This window comes from Henckelia pumila, unplaced genomic scaffold, assembly GCF_033568475.1.
Source record: "Henckelia pumila isolate YLH828 unplaced genomic scaffold, ASM3356847v2 CTG_461:::fragment_3, whole genome shotgun sequence".
Classification (NCBI taxonomy): domain Eukaryota; kingdom Viridiplantae; phylum Streptophyta; class Magnoliopsida; order Lamiales; family Gesneriaceae; genus Henckelia; species Henckelia pumila.
This window is the reverse complement of record NW_027331831.1, coordinates 2,217,520-2,236,954: the sequence shown is the minus strand read 5'-3', so window position 1 is coordinate 2,236,954 and position 19,435 is coordinate 2,217,520. Positions and strand designations below refer to the sequence as shown.

The window sequence follows — 19,435 nt, the reverse complement described above, 5'->3', positions numbered from 1 at the left end:
CTAGTCAAGGTACTACAAGAGCACAAGACCGCTATTGGGTGGACTATAGCAGACATCAAGGGAATTAGCCCGTCCACATGCATGCACCGAATTTTGATGGAGGATGAAGAAAATCCCTCACGTCAACCGCAGAGGAAGTTGAATCTACCGATGATGGAGATGGTCAAGGCTGAAATTTTGAAACTACTTGAAGTTGGAGTCATCTACCCAATTTCCGACAGTCAGTGGGTCAGCCCAGTACAAGTGGTACCCAAGAAAACCGGGATAACTGTGGTGAAAAACAAGGATGATGAATTGGTTCCCACCCGCATTCAAAACGGGTGGAGGGTTTGTATAGATTATAGGAAGTTAAATGCGGGAACCCGAAAGGATCACTTTCCTTTGCCATTTATTGATCAAATGATTGAACGTTTAGCATGCCATCCTTATTATTGTTTTCTTGATGGGTATTCTGGTTATTTTTTGATTGCGATTGCGCCAGAGGATCAAGAAAAGACGACATTCGTATGCCTGTTTGGCACCTTTGCGTATCGACGGATGCCCTTTGGACTTTGCAATGCACCGGACACTTTCCAACGGTGTATGGTTAGTATTTTTTCGGACTTCATTGAACATATCTTAGAAGTTTTCATGGATGATTTTACTGTCTATGGTGATTCATTCGAAAATTGTCTGTCTAACCTTGCACTTGTCCTTAAAAGGTATGTCGAAACCAACTTGGTTTTAAATTCTGAAAAATGTCATTTTATGGTTAGGCAAGGTGTTGTATTGGGTCATGTCATTTCATCTAAGGGGATAGAGGTAGATAAGGCTAAAATCGATATCATTCAGTCTCTCCCTTATCCCACATGTGTGCGGGAAGTGCGTTCTTTTCTTGGCCATGCAGGTTTCTACAGGAGATACATTCAGGACTTCGCCAAGATAGCATCCCCCATGTGCAAGCTGTTGCAAAACGATGTTCTGTTTGAGTTTGATGCACCATGCAAAACATCTTTTGATCAACTCAAAGATTCCTTGACATCTGCACCAATAATCTAGCCACCGGATTGGAGCAAGCCATTCGAGATCATGTGTGATGCCAGTGACTATGTAGTTGGCGCTGTTTTAGGACAAAAAGTTGGGAAAGCATCACATGCTATATACTACGCTTCGCGTATCCTGAACGATGCCCAACGAAACTACTCCACCACTGAAAAGGAGCTTTTAGCTGTGGTCTTTGCATTACAAAAATTTCGCTCTTATTTACTTGGTACTAAAGTTATTGTTTACTCTGATCATGCAGCTCTTCGTTTTCTGATGGCGAAGAATGAGGCAAAGCCAAGACTGATCCGATGGATACTACTTATGAGCGAATTTTATGTAGAAATCAAAGACAAAAGAGGGACCGAGAATCAAGTCGCTGACCACTTGAGTCGCCTAGTTCATGTTGATGAGGAGCTGAATTTGCGAGAAGAATTTCCTGATGAGCAATTATTTTCAGCAAGCGCCGAATTACCCTAGTACGCAAACATTGTGAATTATTTAGTTACTAATGAGTTTCCCTCTGAATTTTCAAAGGCGCAAAAGGACAAGGTGAGGAGCGATGCGAAGTATTATGTGTGGGATGATCCATACTTGTGAAAACACTGCGCTGATCAAGTCATACGACGATGTGTACCCGCGAGCGAAGTAATCCCTATCCTCACATTTTGTCATTCTTATGCATGCGGTGGCCACTTCGGAGCGAAAAAGACATCAAGGAAGGTGTTGGACAGCGGATTTTTCTGGCCTTCCTTATTTCGAGATGCATACCTGTTCTGTAAGTCGTGCGCTCAATGCCAAAAGACAGGTAACATCTCCCAACGAAAGGAGATGCCCCAACACCTATTCTAGTTTGTGAGATCTTTGATATTTGGGGCATCGACTTCATGGGACCTTTTCCAAGTTCATATGGGTTTATCTATATATTACTTGTTGTGGACTATGTCTCGAAATGGGTGGAAGTAAAGGCCACCCGTACTGACGATTCTCAAGTTGTTGCAGAGTTTATCAAGCATAACCTTTTCTCTAGATTTGGAATTCCGAGAGCCCTCATCAGTGATAGAGGTACACACTTCTGCAACCGAACTGTGGCGAGTTTGCTTAAAAAGTACCATGTGACGCACAAAATCTTCATTGCATATCATCCACAATCCAACGGTCAAGCTGAGGTTTCGAACAGAGAGATCAAATCTATCCTTGAAAAGACCGTGAATCCTACTAGAAAGGATTGAAGCTTGCGTTTGGATGATGCCTTGTGGGCGTATAGGACCGCATTCAAGACACCGATTGAAATGTATCCATATCGTCTAATTTTTGGAAAATCTTGTCATCTGTTGGTGGAATTGGAGCATAGAGCCTATTGGGCTATAAAAAACTTTAACATGCAGATGGATGAGAGTGGCGAGCATCGAAAGCTGCAGTTGCAAGAATTGGAAGAGATCCGCAATGATGCCTACGCCAGCTCCAATATTTACAAGGACAAAACAAAGGCCTTCCACGACAAGATGATCTCTAGATGACACTTCAAAGTCGGTCAGAAAGTTTTGCTCTATCATTCCCGACTTCGGTTGTTTCCAGGTAAGTTACGTTCGCGTTGGAATGGACCGTTTGTTGTAACTAATATCTTTTCTCATGGTGCAGTCGAAATTCAAAGCTTGGACACATCCAAAACATTCAAGGTGAATGGCCACCGGCTTAAACACTATTATGAAGGAGTCCAAGAACATGTCGGAGAAAGCGAGCATGATATCAATCTTGATGCTCCGCCACATGTTGACTAACTCGTGGCGTGCAGTCGAGCTATAGACTGACTGAAAATTTAGCGCTGACGGGGAGGCAACCCAGTGGTTTTTCGTTTCTTTTCCCTTAATTTTAATTTTATTTCCCAGTTTTTTTCTTATTTTTTCCGAATTTTTGAAAAATCCAAAAATATTAATTTTTTTTGGCTCGCTCGATCGGCAACATCTTACCGATCGAGCGAGAGCGCTTTTGTTCGGGCAGTGAGTTGGGCTTTTTGTTGTCGCTCGATCAGCAACATCTTGCCGATCGAGCGACAGACTTTTTACACTAAATTAAACGCAGATTTCCCTTCTCCCCCCTTTCATTCTATCCCATCTCACCCCTCTTTCGTACCAAATCCCTAAATCCCCAAAACCCTTTCTACCAATTTCTCTCGTTTGATTCATTGTTCTTTATCTTAATCCGCAGGGAATTTCTCGGAGACAACACCACGACTCTCCGGGCATGATCATCTCAGATAATTTTTTCCGGCCTCCTCTCCCTTCGGAAAATTGCTCACGCCGCCAGTCAGCCTCGCACGAAATTTCTCCTCGTCGCAGATTACCTTTCTCAGGCCATCCATACTCTCAGGCACCTCTACCGGACTTTGTTCTTCGCCGGTGTATCTCACGTTTCTTCAAGGATCTATCGGGATTTTGTCACACGTCAGGTGTTCGACGAATTGCTTCTTTACTATTTGCATCATCTTCTTACTTTTCCATGGGACCTAAATGAACCCGCGTTCAAAGCGAGTCATCTTCTCGAGCCGCCGATCGCTCTTATGCCGAATTCACCGGGCTCTTTGTCAATGACGCCGCTCGTGATCGTTACATCACCGCCAAGGTAAATCGTTCCCCCATTCTTGAACGCGGCTTTGAGTTAGAATTGGGCGATAGTGAAATTTTTGGGATGATTCAAGAGCGGGGTTGGACAAAATTCTGCGAGCAACCTCCCCCCGCCGTAGTACCGATTGTTCGCGAATTTTATGCTAATGCGGGGGACGGATAGCAAGGCAGTTGTTAGGGGGAAACTGATTTCTTTTTTACCCCATGAGTTGAATGCTTTATTTGAAATTCCGGAGGTGGATGATTCTTTCTATCAAAGCCTGAAAATAGACCCGGATTTGGATGAGTTGCTTGACCAACTGGCTTACCCTGGAACTGTGTGGATTGACCCCGTTTCCGTAGTGAATTTCAAGGAGCGTTTTTTACGTGTGCTTCCGGCCTCTTGGTATGCTTTTGTGACTCGGCATCTGATGCCGATTTTACATTCTAGCGAGGTCAATCTTGAGCGCGCTCTTCTCCTATACGCGCTTGATATGGGATGGCCAATTAATGTGGGGCGCGTCCTTCATAGCGAGATCCATCGGTCGATCCATAATGTCGCAATGGGCCTCTACTTTCCCATGATCATCTCTTTTCTATGCATACGCGCCGGAGTTGTCATTTGTAATGATGAAGAGTGGTTGCAGCCTAAGCGACCACTCGACGCCGCTTTTATCGAAGCCAAGAGGGCGTATCGTGTTAAGCATTTTATGAGGGACGGCCACTTTCAACAACCACCAGCCCCGCCAAGGCCACCTCCACCTCCTCTTCGCTCTCAAGCCGATGCCATCTGTGAGCTCACTGCCTACGCCTATCATCAAGAGGCATATAATATGGTGGCGGCTCATAATTCGCAAGCTGTGGATGCTTTATTGAGAAATCTCACATTGCACTTTGGTCTTGATCCAAATGTCGTTCCGGCTGCTCTGCCATATCCGCCGCCTTTCCCGTTCCAGTATGCCGCTCCTGTCCTTCCTCCGGAGGCTGAAGAGGAAAACGCCGCCGACTGTTAAACCAGGGGAGTTCCGTTTTTAATTTTTGCATCTCATTCTGTTTAGTTGTTTGTTCATATTTTGTCTTGTAATGCATTGAGGACAATGCATAGGTTGAGTGTGAGTGTGTGTGTGTGTGTGTGTGTGTGTGGGTGGGGGGGGGGGGGGGGGGGGTTGCATTGTATGCATTTTTTTTATGCATTTTGTTTCCTTTGTTTGTATTGCATGTTTCTTGTGTTGTTATGCATCGTATTGTTGTTGTTGTGGTTTATGTTGTCAAAATGCATAAGTTGAGTATGAGTTATCTGTCTATGATGAGATAGTTGAAAAATTATGATTTTTTTGAAAAAAATTACTCTTGATGGGATATGAGAAACCGTAGGTTGATTGTTGAATATTTTTAAGCACACATGTTTAACCAGTGAAGTGTAGTGATGTATTAGATTTTGTGGATGGTTGTTGGACCATTGCACAATAATAGGTGTTTGTGGAATTTGATAGTGCTTGAATCTTGATTTTTTTTTGATATGGCATACAGTTTCTTGGGCGCACCTTAAAATTTTTTGTTTTATGAAAAAGAGAAACAAATTTTTTGAAAACCAATTAACTCCATCCGGGTTGCGAGCGAGATGTTTGAAATCCTATTCATCTTGTTTGTGGCTAAGTATGCGGATTACATGGGGTTATTCTTTAGACAAAATAATATAACAATTCCATCCGGGCGTGAGATGTGAATGAAATTCTATTCACTATTTCATAGCTAAGTTTGCGGACCTAATCGGATTGTAGTTCCATCCGGGCTATAGACGAGGGGATTGAAATACGAATTTATCTAGTTATAGCTAAGTCTGCGGGTAATTATTGGGACTTTTTAAAAATGTTGGGTGCAAAATCCGACGGTGCGTAATTATTCTCAAGGCAGTTGTGTTGTGTTGAAAGATTGTTGGGAGGAGAGTTCTTGATGGTGAGGCTTATACTGAATTGTTATAGGTCAGCGAACACTCTTGAAACTTTGTCTTTTGAAGTTGCATGTAGCTGGGGTAACATGACACACACACACGTTCGCATTCGACTGAAGGTGTATCATTGATGATTGAGAGTAGCTATGAACTTGTTTTAAATATAAGTGGTTTTCTCTGAGGCTATATTATTGCATAATTCTCCTTACTTATGTGTTTGTTTTCTTTCATTTTATTTTGCATGACTTACTTGAGGGCGAGTAAGGGTTAAGTGTGGGGGAGTTTGATAGTTATGTTTTTATTGCATTTGTTAGTGTCATTTTGTTGTCGTTTTGCATTTGTTTACATGTTTTATTGTTGCATTTTGTTCATATTGCATTTTCCGTGTTTGCATGATTGGTTTCTCGGTTTTGTGGTTAGGTTGTGCATCTTTGCGGAGATTTGGAAGGAACTTTGGAGTCATAGAAATGCTGGAATTTTTGAAGAATGTTTTGCCGCTCGATCTGCAGGAATTTACCGATCGAGCGGGTGCTTTATGATGAAGACAGTATGCTCGGATATTTTGGCCGCTCGATCTGCAGAAGCTTACCGATCGAGCGGCGCACATGTTTTGAAGTCAGTAGCCTTGGGATATTTTGGTCGCTCGATCGGCCAATGTTTACCGATCGAGCGGGGTCGCGATCTGGAAAGAATTTCATATTTTTGGAAACTTTGTTATTTTAGCCTCTAGGCTTTATTAGACTCTTAATTCCATTTTTGTGGAGATTATTATCAGATTTTGAGACTCTCTCTTGGAGGCTAGGTTTTGTTCTTCAATTTTCTCTCAAGTTTTCTTCTTTTCTTTTAATTATTCTTGAATTTTCATGAATCGTTGTGGCTAAGTTTTAATACTTGGTTGAGGGAGACGAAACCTTGATATATTTTATTCATGAGATTCGATTTGTAATGTTTAATCCTTGTTAAGTATCAATATTTGATCTGGTTTATTTCATGTTTGTATGCGAGATTTTAGGATTGACCATCTTAGGATTTTGTTTTGCAAGCTATAGCTAAATTAGAATTCAAATCCGTAATTGTTTGAATAATCTAATTTGCGAAGCAACTACGTTTGATATTTTCTGCTGTTGAATTTATTAAATTGTAGGATCAATTATTGACTGGGCTAAATACATCCGCTGATGTTTGTGTTGTCTAGGTTCGTCAGTTTTACTAGTTTGAATGCTATCGTGGATTTAAATCTATATTGATGTTATCTGGGTTAATTTATTGGTAATGGTTAATTTAGAATGTTGTTTTCTAATTTACTAAAATTAAGGTGAAACAGGAATTTGATTTTCAATGATGAATATTTAATAGGATTAATTAGTTTTAGGAAATCGATGATTGAATGAATGAATATCAAGGGTGTAGTCGACTGATACCAAGTATCGTCTCTTATTGATTTCTCCAGTTTAATTTTCAATCTTGCATGATAGTGATAATTTGAATATTTATTTAATTGCTTAAATTTTTTAGTAGTTAGTCCAAACTTCAAAACCCCTTTTTATTTATTTAGAACGCATTAAATTTACTTTTCCTCGTGGGAACGATCCCTACTCACACTACTACATTTTTTTTAGTGATTATCTGATTGAGTCGGGTAATTTGGGCGTGACACGATCAAGCGCTACCATAAATTTTATATAAAATAATTAATACAAAAAAAATTCACAACTTTTATTAAAAAACATATATATCACAATAAAAATAAAAATAAAATATTAATTCTTCAGGCACGCCAGCCAACCCGCGCGTATCACGGGCCTAGACGGGTTGGCCATCTATGCCCACCTTTTGTTGGATTGAAAAAATTTCAACCCAACTCACTTAAATATTATGGCGGAACGAGCCGACCCGGCGGACCTAGCCCAAATTGACGGCTCTAAATTCACACGGATATATCCATATTTTTTAGACTAGTTGAATCTATATATATATATATATATATATATATATATATATAAAATGAAAAGTATTGCATAAAAGTAGTATTTTTTAATAGATCAATTAATAATAAGGGATTATGCTAATTATTATTATTGTTGTAGTTATTATTAATATTATTATATATTATTATTATTATTATTATTATTATTATCTAAGATACGAAGTACAACTAAAATGAAACAAAATCCCTTAAATTTTCAAAAAAAGAAAGAAAGAAAATCCACAACGTAAGTGAAACAAAGTTACCAAATGGGTATAAAACGAGAAAATCTAAATCATATGGATGGATATATTTAAGACATTGAATGTTTTGAAATTAACCCTAATAAATGAAGATTTATTTTTTCCTGAAATGAAGGGTTTTAGCAAGATTATTATTGACAATATCTCCTGATTTAGTTAAATCCAGATCTCCCACCAACTCAGCTGGTAAATGTCCTGTTCCATCAGTGTCCACGTCCCCTTCGATCGTCATACCCTCGATCTTTGCTGCTATCGAACTCCCTCTCGAATCAATCTCTGCTTTAATGCAAACCAAATTATAAACATATATACATCTCAGATGGTGACATTCATAACGTTATCTCAACCGATGTTCAATATCCTGTAACATACACAACATTTCATTCCATGACATATTATATAGTACTAAGGGAAAGCGATGAGTAAAATTAAAATATGAAATATTTACCGGAATTTGAGAAAACCCAAAGAATCAAAGCACAAACGAGCAGAACAAGGGGTATGACATGAACTGCATTTTCCGAAAATTTAGCGCGAAATCTTTCCTTCTTGGCCGTCTCCGACAGCGGCTCGTACACCGGAAGCTCGTTCTCCTCCAACGACAGTGCCCTTAGAGCCGCCGACACCTTCGACGAAGGGGACGATGAATGGTAACTAAAGTGATCGTCCGAAAACCGATTCGTGCTAGCCGATCTGTACATGCTTTGTGCTCGATCGAGTTTTATGTATATATGATAAAAAAAATTTGATAAATAAATAAATATAAAAAGAAGTCGATCTACTAAAAAGGCTAAGGATTTGGGATGATTTTGAATCTTTCTTTCTAATGTTAGGGTGCCAAATCTCGAGGATTTATATATGTTGGATTTGAATTATGTATTTTTTCTTGGAATAAATCCTTGTGTGATCTTTAAAAAATGTGTCCTGATTTGGGGAGTTTGAGGATGTACATCAACTTTAATTAATTTCCTATAAATAGAAGTTTGGATGAATACATGATGTGCTATTCTTCGGGGTGGTTTTACACATGTTAAGTGCCTATCCCAGTGCAACAGTGCAACACATGCATCTTTTCATGTTTGCTCCATCTTTCTATTTATTTTATTTAATTTAAGAGAAAATATTTTTTTTCCCTACTAAATTCAATTTTTACTTACAAAACGGTGTTCCACATGAGTAAGAGGTTTATTTCAGCAGGAAATATATTTCACACGAGGATCGAATCCGCAACGCTAGAAAATTTTTTTCCCACGTCACCTCAAGTCTTACCAATTCGCCTATGCTCCTGTGGGCAAATTCAATTTTTACTTTTGGTTCATTAAGTTGGAAAATAGTTCTCTTATGAGACTTGTGGTCTATAAATGTGAGACATAGCTCATATTTTCAGTAAAAACTAGTATTTTTCATGCATATGATTAGATTGGAATTTGTCTCGTAAAATTAATCGATGATAAGAATTTTTGTAGGAAAAAATGCAATTTAGGTCTTTTATGTTTGTAACTTTACGATTTCGGTCCTCTATATTTTTATATTTCAGTTTTATTCATGCATGTTTCAATTTTTGATAATTTCAGTCCTTTTTATTTAAAAATTCTTACATGGCACTATACACGTCATCTCCACATCAGCACTGTATTGGTACCACATCAGCGCCACATCAAAAAAGGACTAAAATTGCCAAAAAAATAAAGATAGCGGACTAAAACTGAAATATGAAAATATAGAGGACCAAAATCGCAATGTGACAAACATACAGGACTAAAAAATAATTTTTCCAATTTTTTATTACTCTAACAACAAACTAGTACTCCATACATTCAATTCTCCATGACTTCACCATGAAACAACGAGGCAAAAGGTGCCATCTAATTTTATTTAAACACACATATTTTACACCTGCTTGAATTGACACCAAAAAAAAAAAAAAATACCCTTTAAAAATGTCCCAAATATATAAGCTTGTTTAGTTTTTCACATAAACTAAAAAATTTACTAGGAATACAAACTCCCTTGTTTCATCCTAGTTTGCATTTAAAAAAATGATTTGCATGTTTTCAAAAGCTGAATTAATGTGAATATACTAGTAAAAGACACGAGGAAATATTCTGCTAAATACATAAATTTGACTATATATTTGAGACTTGGAGGGGAATAATAATAAATAAAACTCAACTAGATAAAGAAAAAGAAAAGATTAATAAAGGCCAAGTTTACAACCAGGCCAAAGCCACTAATGGGCTGGGTCCTTTGTCACGGGCCAAGGTAACACACAGTCAGGATAAGGCCCGTGAATGACTCAAATTTCTCATAAACGGGCCCGGACCACGGCCTATGGGCTAAACTTGAGTGAATCCAAGAAACTGGTCCCTTCTCCAAGTTCATTCTTGGAAGCAAAATTCAAGAAATCCCCGAAGCTGCTGCTCTTGTACCTCTCTGGATTCTGCTCATCCACGAGCTCTCCAGCAACCTCCATCTTCACATTCATCCCCAAACTGTGGAGGCTCGCGATCGAAATCCGCGTCCCCTCGGCCCGAACCGTGACCCTATGCAACACGCTCTTGTATTTCCCGTTGCTCAAAACCTCGAGATGGTCACCAACATGGACCTGCAGGGCCCCGTGGATGGCCGGTACCGCCCTCCAGGACCCGTGATCCCCCGAGTCCAGGATTTGTAGGCCCGGTGAATCTTGGAGGAGTATCGTCAAGCAGCTGTAATCTGTGTGCTGGGGAATGCCTATTAATGAATGCTGCGGCTGTGGGCAAGGTGGGTAGCAATTTAGGGACATCACTTGCATCCCTTCATTGAGTTTGCTGGATAAGTACGTCGGGCCTAGTCCAAGGCTCTCTGTTATGGCACCCATTAGTTTCAGGGCTAGTTTTTGTATCTCAACCACATATTCTCCAATCTTTTCCCTGTTGTAACGAGGAGTGTGTGTGTGTGTGTGTGTCGATTAATAATCACGGGCTTGGAACATAAAGAGAAGATGCTTAATTTGTGTGAGGTGTACCAAACCAACCTGTAGAGAGGTGGATTTTGAGGCCACAATCCAATCCAGTATGGAAGAGGATTCGCGTAATGTTTGAGGAAAGCCCTCCAGGATTGGGCCTGCTCCGCCTCCGCCGCCGCACCGCCGGCCTTAAAACTTGTGCTGTATCTAACCGGTCTGCGGATGTCAGGGGACAAGAGTTTAGCCTTATCCTGAGTCGGCAAATTGAAGAAATCTGACGCCACGCACAAGGCCCCATCCAGTATTTGTTGAGATATCCCATGATTTATAACCTACGTGTTCACGATAAACTAAGCCCGCTTAACTCGTGTGGGATAAGGTCTCCATCAAGATCAATTCTTTATAATAAGACTTGTTTTATTTTTATAAATAATACACTTTCGGTTACATATGGCTACACGTCATGTAACTGAACGTGTACATATAATTTTACTATTCTCATAATCTGAAAATCTAAGAAAAGATTTCATGCACGCACTTACTTGAAAGAAACCTTTACGAAGACAAGCGTTTGCGATCTGTTCCACGACAATGGGTCTTCGCGCGGGATTGCACATCCCATCCAAGCTTATAAGAGGGACATGACCTGCACCACTCGAGTATTGAACTTGATCATGAGAGCTTTCAAAGTCTCTTTCATTTTTAGCACTCTCGGTCATTTTTCCTACTGAGGGGTGTTTCACAAAAATGGGATAATTCATGGATGAAGCCCAAGGGGGGATTAATTTATAGGCGATCAAGAGCTGAAAATGCTCTGTATCAGGACCATGTTTCATGGGAATTAAAAAGATTTATGTACATACAACTGTACAGTATAGCAATTGTTTGTAAACTAGAAAGAAGCCAAAAACGACCTTTATCAATTCCCGATAATTAATAAATTAAATCGATTTGCAATGAATGGAGACTTGCATAATCGCGTGCAGTTCGGCGGTTTGACGTCAGAGTTCCACTGCCACTTTAACACTGTCACTGCCGGTGCATGCATGGGTTGGATCGCGGACGGACGTACGTAAAAACTTCATACACTCGTCTTGTCTGTGAAATTTATTTTTTTTTTTTTTAAAAAAAGAAATTAATAATGTTTTTGAAAATTATATATAAATTTGCTCGAATTTGATCATTCGATCCTAATTTTAATCAGTGGGGAAAATAGTTCAAATTTTAGGAGTAGCCAAAGGGACTTGTAAGACATAATATAATTAATATTTTTTTAAAAAAAAAATGGAATGAAAGATCCATAGTGTTAAAGAAATGAAACTTGGACCTAACTCATCCTCAAAAGCTAGCTCAAGGAGACCTGGGCCAAGGTCGAAACCTAGGCTCTGATATCATTCATGTTAAGAAATGAGACTTGAAACTAACTCAACCTCAAAAGCTAGCTCAAGGGAGAAAGGTTGCCCTTGTCTATATTAAAGGCTTCCAGGATATTTACTCAATCGGTGTGAAACACAAATTAACAGACCAACACATGCAATATAATGTTGGTCCAGGTTCATCTTGAAGACGACAAATCGCACCTTTAAGAGCTAGCTATATGCAACAAAATATTTTAATTAGCAACTTGGTGACCCTACGTGCACCAACTTGTGCAATATTTCTAATATATCCAATTGTGTTTCCAGGGACTTCAATCCCCCCATACCTTATTCAAGGTTATCTTTCTGCAAAATATATTATGTTGGTCGCACTAGATCATATTCCAAAATATATAATTTGTTTGATAAAGATAAGTGATTGAACTATATACATCATAGAGACACTTGAGACATATATAGCCCGTGAAGGAAGCGGAAAGGTATGAATCTCTTATATTTTAAATATGTATAATTTTCATATAAAGTTACGGTTTCACCCCAAAATGTATTGAGTTCTCAAAAGGCCAAAATCTGTATCAAGCTTTGGGTCAGTTCATTTTAAAACAACAGTTACAAAGAATGAAAATAAGCTAAAATTGGCCTCAAGGCATGCCAAGAGAATCGAAGTTAAAGAAGAAAAGAGGGTGAACGGTTAATAGGGTCAAATTAATTCCCGCTCTATTGGTTTCAGCCATTACGCAGCATGCCATGAACTGACCTCGATCCACTAATATGGCCTGTAGCGGGTTGGACGCCTGAACCTTGGAGCCCTTCTGCACAATATAAGGTTGACAAAGAATTTTGGTAATTAGAAACTCAGCAACGACAAGAACACGCTTATCAAATGCAGCAATTTCTACCACTGCATAATCTCCTGCCCTATCCTGAGTTTCTTTTCACCTGATACATCAGTAGATGAATGGTACAATTTTTTTTCAACTTTTTAAGAACATGTAGCACTTGTTTAGATGCACGGTACAATTCTTCTTGGATAAATTGCAATTTCATCAGCGTGTGAACAAAAAGGATCTTGTACTGTGAAGATACAAAACTAGAGTAAATGACTGTCCGAGGGCCTATGATTGTGACTAGAGAGAGAGGCTATAATTACTTCCATTAAAGCTCGAGCTACTATCGTTAGAGACGGAAATGGATTATAGCATGCCGTCCAGAAACTCTAACTGAAGACATAATTCACAAACCAAGCAACAAAAAAAAACTACAATACTAACCCATAACCGTAAGGAAGGAAGACGGGATAACCAGGCATGAAAGCCCCTCTCGATCCCAAATATGGTGAACGCCTTCCTCGATGCTGCTTCAATCCTGGAACATTTGTTCGTTTAGCTGACACCTGACAAATACCAATAACAGTGTCAGGATGTGTAACATTCATTTGCCACAATGTCCAAACCAAGATACTAATAGTACCTTCAGTTGGCGGCCATGCAGTTCTGATTCGTTAAGCAGTACGGCATTTTGAACAGCTTCAATCTCCACAAATTCTACATAAGCAAAACCTTTGGGCTGACCAAACTTATCCGTCAAAATCGTGACCCTGTTTACTGTCCCACAAGACTGAAAATGCTGCTGCACTTCCTCAGGTGTGCATGCATAGTCCACCTAGACTTGGATAGAGAAAAAAGTTAGCAAAGCAATTCAGTGAAGAGGTGAACCAGACATTTCTATACCAATAAATACAGGAATCAGAAAAACCTCCAATCACATAATTACCGAAATACATTTTTTGTGATAAAGTAAATAAATGAAATGGTACTTTCCAACCTGTTGGCTGGTAATTACTACACTTCCTTGTTGCACCAAAAAGATTAAAGTTCTTAAGTTCCACCAATACACAAGTACTCTATACTCGTTTTAGACATTTAGTCATATTAAAAGAAGCACATTCAAAATAAATTCAAACTGAGGTTTTGGTGGTATTAAAAGAAGCAGATTAAAAATAAATTCAAACTGAGGTTCATATCAGCATGCAGACTCAAGAAAAACAACTGGAGGCAGTACAACGTAGTGAGAAACTCAGAACTAAAGCAAATGCATAAAAAGGAAGTAAATAATCCAATAATAATAAGTAAAATTTTTTAAATACAATCCACCAAAGCTTTCCATGACTTGTGATTTGAAAACACACACACATACACACACACACATATATATAAAGCAAACTCAGCTATCTTAGTCGTTGCAACAACCCAGTCAAATAGGTGGGAAAATGATAAAAGGAAAAACAATTCAAAAGTCTTCAATACGAGAAAAAAGTCTCACTTTTGTTCAGTTAAATCAGCAAAATACTTCTCAGTCCTAGGACTTATACGTAACCATATTTTTCTTGCCTTACATTCCTTCTTGAGGGATGCAATCATGGTAAAGAGAAAACTGGCAACTTATACAATACGACGAAAAATCAATGGAGTGACAAAAATAGCAGATACCAGCTCACGAAGTTACAGAACTTACATTACCAACATATATAGAGCGAGAATCCACTTCCTCCTTTTCATTCTGAATAGCAGATACACCGGCTGGATCTTCTGATGCACAAAACAAAAAAAAACGATGATTTCATTCAGAATGATTATAAAAGCAGCACACCTCACAACAGAAGAAACATGAAAAAATTAAGTGGCTGAACGCATGAAAAGGCTAGAAAATATTCAATCAAATTGCATAAAAGTCCCTAGTGTTAGATAGAAACAACTCAGTTCGTGTTATCTAATTATCCCTTCCTGATTCATCTCATAAATGACCAATTAATTTCTCTAGTTTGTTAATGATTTATGTTGGCTGACCTCATTTAGCCGATCAAACGTTGTTCAGTAAAGAATTTCCCCAACATTTCCAAAGGTAACAAATGGTTTCCTCCAAGAAACTTAATTTAAGCACGATAAGAAAGAGATATCACTAATTATGGCAGCCAATAATATCATTTCCTTGTACTAATTCTTCAGTTTCATACAAGATTAGTTGCTTTTTTCATTTGAAACTTGGTATATTCATGATTTATCTAACAAGTTTATCTTTTACTGCATATTTGTCAACCATGTTACATATAGTAAGTAGATCTTGGAGCAGTCGGACGAAAAAATCTCATTAAAGTTTATTTTCAAAAAGCATACACTTTTAATATAATACCAATCTCCAAAGTTATAATGTCAGATTGTTTACCAGGGATGTGAAAGTTTCAGCTTGCATTTAAGTAATGAACTCTAAGGTGAACAAAGTAGAAATAGCAATTAAACCAATCTCCATGTCACATTTCAATCAAGATAATTTTCACCAAATTTCATTTTCAATCGTTCATTATTTGTTCTCGCATTGATTTTCCATTGGATCCTCTGATTGATTCCTTTTATTGTAATAACTATTGCTAATTTATTTCGCTTCGTGATGGATTCAATATACAACAGTATGCCACAACGGCCATTAAGCCAAGGGCATAATTTTAATGAGACGACATGTCCACCTCCTTTATGTATATTCATCTTCATCGAAAGCTTGGTTATATTTTTCTATAGGTAACATTTCAAAATTTAATTTTAGCATTTTGGGTCTAATGTTTTTTTCGGTTTAGTACACCCAACTGCAAACATGATAACTGCCTAACTGAAATTGCAAATGAAAGGTGACAGTTGGCAATAGGTAACTATCTTTGATACCGTCAGTATAAGAGAATAATTAATACTAGCGATGGAGACGCGCACAATACACACGTGTAATCCGTATTCTCTTAAAAGAATAATTTATTAACAAAGTTCTGTGATAAGAGAAAAAAACAGAAAAAAGTAAGAGTCAGAAAGATGGACAGGATAGAGGTATGGTGAGAAGAAATGGTGGAAGATAAATAGAAAAAATGATAATTAGCACATGAACGATGTGGAATTAAAGTAATTTATTCTAATATAATACTCTTATTTTCCAATTATTGATCTATGGTTGTACATTTAAACACCAAAATCATTTTTTAGAAAAAGCTATCTTGCTCAATAAATTTATGCTTTGACCATAAAATGCGGATGCCTAATAGATTCTTAATCATAAATATATGAGACTATCAATGTGTGGTCACTCATACATAGACAAAATCACACATCCAACATCTAACATAAAATCTTAACACTATCGAAACAAACACAATTGTTCTTCGTTGAACATTGTTCAGTTTGCATCCCATTCCAATGCATTAATAATAAACCATTTCAAATCAGCATGTAGTTATCTCAAACTATAATTTACTTCCAAGTAGTAATCATGAGTCAGGTATCGTATAGAAAATAGTCAAAACAGGATTCAATATATAACATAAGTCGAGAGGACGAAGAAGTTTTTTAATGCTCCGAAAATGTCAATTTCTCCATGCCATGACAATATATATGATCACACTATCATTGTATCCTGTTTGAAATTAACGAAAACTAATATTTAACTGCAGAAAGGTAATCCTCAAATGCCAAATAGCATCTGCATCTATCTTCAAACAATCAAATTTTAAAGATTTCAACAATGCCCGCAATTGTTCTCCTTCCAGACATTACTTCAGATTAGTTAGCACCTCTGTACGTCCCAAATCAAAAACTCTTCAAGCCTACAAATAAATAGTAAATACAAATCCACCCTGTTGGACAATCATCCCAAACTCAAATCTGTCGAAAACATTCACGCATAAAGGTAAGATCTTTTTTTAAAACCAAATCCATGTACAAGTTAAAATTGAGTTTTTTTTTAAATTAAAAACAAAAACAAAAACCTTGTGCAGAGGCACCCATCTCTTTCTCAACTTTTGCTTGCATATCGCGAAGCGCGCCAGCTTCTTCCTCAATTTCTTGCAGTCTCTTCTTCATACTCTCCAAGTCCTGTAAAATTAAACCCAGTATTAGAAGGGGGGAAAAAGCGTAAAAATACACCTTTATTTCATACAAACACGATAACCACCAGAAACAATACACACAGACGCTCAAATTTTCACACAAACAAACGAATAGAAAGAGGTACCTCAGTTTTGGGGGCAGCGGCGGCCTGATTCTGAGCTGATTGGTCAAAATCCGATTCCATGTACGCGTCATCGGGCACGTACACATGGTCGTCTAGTTCGTTCGGCTCCTTCTGCTCCATTGCTCCCTTGTGTTGCGCAGCTGGCGTATGTGGTTTGCTTTTTGTGAAGTGAAATTGGGATAGCAAAAGTAATCGTGCTTTTTAGGTGGCGACCGAATTCGCAAAAGGAAAAGGATGAGAATGAAGAAAGGGAGAATAAGACGATTGGTACGTCCTAAGGGTTGCAGGTTAACTCGTTAGTTGTGCGGTTTGGTCCGTTTTTTTGGTTAAAAATTAAAACTAAAAAAAATAAATCGAATAACCGGTATAAATTAGAGATGACAATGAGATCGTCGTTCTCATTTATTATATTCATCCAATACTCGTACTCATCCACATCTCGTCGGATATCCAACTTTCATTCACATCAACATACTCATTGGAGAATGAATATTCATATTGCCCAAATATCATCATATTAACACATACAATTACTTTTTTTTTTTTCAAATTTGATTATTTGATAAAATTATGTTTATTTTCCATTTTTTATAAAAACAATAAGAAAAGAATGAAATATAAAACAAATTAGCAGACTAAACATAATATAAAAAATAAAAAATATCATAATTCATGTGTAATTTTTCCCAACATTATTATTTTAAAAAATAACGTTAACTTTATAGTAATAATTGTTTATATTCCATCCAACTACCATCATCCAACAAAAATAAATTAAAATTAACATTTTTAATATAAATAAATACATATATATTTATTGTCAAAAAAAATACATATATATTTAATCAAATATTCAGCAAAGTATGGGTAGGATTCTACTTCATCCACTTCCATCCACAAATACACTCAAATACAAAATACACATACCAATTATCCATTTATTATTATTCAAATCCAAAAATGACCTGACAACTTTGAAACTTTTCACATAAGGAAGAACCATGAAGGAAAGACTTAATCCTCTTCATTTAAATGAGAAGTTCATTGGCAATTTTTAACAATATATCACTAGTCAAAAGGATCTCATTTCCAACGAAGGTCATATTGTTTATATTTTTTTGAATTTAAAGTTTACTTGTAATTTATAAGACGGGATTAACTGAGGCTGTTCAAACAGTTGTATGCCAACTAAATATCCTAATGGCAATCTTTCACAAGAATATAGTAGTTAAGGGTAATCGAGACGGGATGAGTCGATGCCAGGTGCCATGCTTATCCGTTGTTAGCGCTTTGTTTCTTCTCATCTCAGATGTCGCCTTGAGAGTTCCATCCTCACCCGGTCCTTGGCTCTTTCCTGGTGTCAGGTTATCAAGAATAGAATCGCAAGCGCTGCAATAAATAGACTATGGGTAGTTCAGAGTGTGACAGAATGTTGTGCCCTGTCTATCTTTTATGGGGCTTGTCTTCCGCGAATGTCTTCATACCCTCCTCCATTAGGGTCGGGTATCAGATTCTCCATCGAGTTCGAAAAATATCGCTATCCTTAATTAGCACATAATAATACATGAATTGATACGCGTGTCTATGAAAGAATAAAGTCCTTAATATGATAAAATAAAATGTTAACTTGATTTAAAGATAATAAATAAGTTAGTTAAATTATACCAAAATAACAGTATTCTTTTATTTTAAATTTATATAATTAGTAAATTAGAAATATATTGTTTAAATAATACCACATGAAATACTAAATAGATATACACATAATTATAAATTATCAAATTATTAAATAAGTGGTGTGGTCGATGTGGTTTTTTTTTGTTGCCGATGTGGTTTTATAAAAATAAAAATACATAGCACCGCACCATATAATTTGATGTGGATTAAGATTTAATTTTTAATAGCAATTTTTCTTAAATAAATTACCAATATAAGAGCTTTTGTGCATTATCTTGCGATTTGTACCATAAGATAGTTCGATCCGATCCGATCCGATCCGATCCATATTTATAATGAAAGTAATATATTTAACATAAAAAAATATTTTTTCACGAGTCAGTTCGGATTAGATATTCACCCCAAAAAATTGAATCGTGAAACGTCTCATATGAATTTTTGTGTTATTAAAAAACATGGCATAAACTTAGAAAAATATAATTTTTTTAGAGAGTACAATACAATCTTGATCCACATTACAATAACAATTATATAAAGTAGTTGCCCGCACTACAGATGAGACTTGGGCGTGGACTCGATACAT

General features: G+C 37.3%; 4 protein-coding genes and 1 long non-coding RNA gene across 5 annotated transcripts in view; 2 read left to right on the top strand and 3 right to left on the bottom strand.

Moving 5' to 3' along the window:
- The window catches only part of LOC140871616 (lipid droplet phospholipase 1-like), a 102,558-nt gene that overhangs the window by 62,515 nt on the left and 20,608 nt on the right, over window positions 1-19,435 (top strand). The window lies entirely within an intron of this gene.
- Window positions 7,898-8,504, bottom strand: LOC140871491 (uncharacterized). Its single transcript, XM_073274022.1, has 2 exons — window positions 8,252-8,504; window positions 7,898-8,079 (listed from the first exon to the last, which is right to left on the bottom strand). Exons 1-2 carry the CDS (start codon window positions 8,502-8,504, stop codon window positions 7,898-7,900), a joined length of 435 nt encoding a protein of 144 aa, XP_073130123.1.
- LOC140872238 (flavanone 3-dioxygenase 3) lies at window positions 9,959-11,480 on the bottom strand. The gene is made up of 3 exons (XM_073275048.1): window positions 11,293-11,480; window positions 10,820-11,082; window positions 9,959-10,715 (listed from the first exon to the last, which is right to left on the bottom strand). Exons 1-3 carry the CDS (start codon window positions 11,467-11,469, stop codon window positions 10,133-10,135), a joined length of 1,023 nt encoding a protein of 340 aa, XP_073131149.1. The 5' UTR covers window positions 11,470-11,480; the 3' UTR covers window positions 9,959-10,132.
- On the bottom strand, window positions 12,654-17,444 carry LOC140871338 (polyadenylate-binding protein 1-like). The gene is made up of 6 exons (XM_073273805.1): window positions 17,176-17,444; window positions 16,931-17,036; window positions 14,644-14,717; window positions 13,600-13,791; window positions 13,401-13,522; window positions 12,654-12,941 (listed from the first exon to the last, which is right to left on the bottom strand). Exons 1-6 carry the CDS (start codon window positions 17,293-17,295, stop codon window positions 12,896-12,898), a joined length of 660 nt encoding a protein of 219 aa, XP_073129906.1. The 5' UTR covers window positions 17,296-17,444; the 3' UTR covers window positions 12,654-12,895.
- LOC140871339 (uncharacterized) lies at window positions 13,798-14,312 on the top strand. The gene is made up of 2 exons (XR_012147678.1): window positions 13,798-14,096; window positions 14,145-14,312. It is a non-coding gene; the product is annotated as an uncharacterized lncRNA (long non-coding RNA).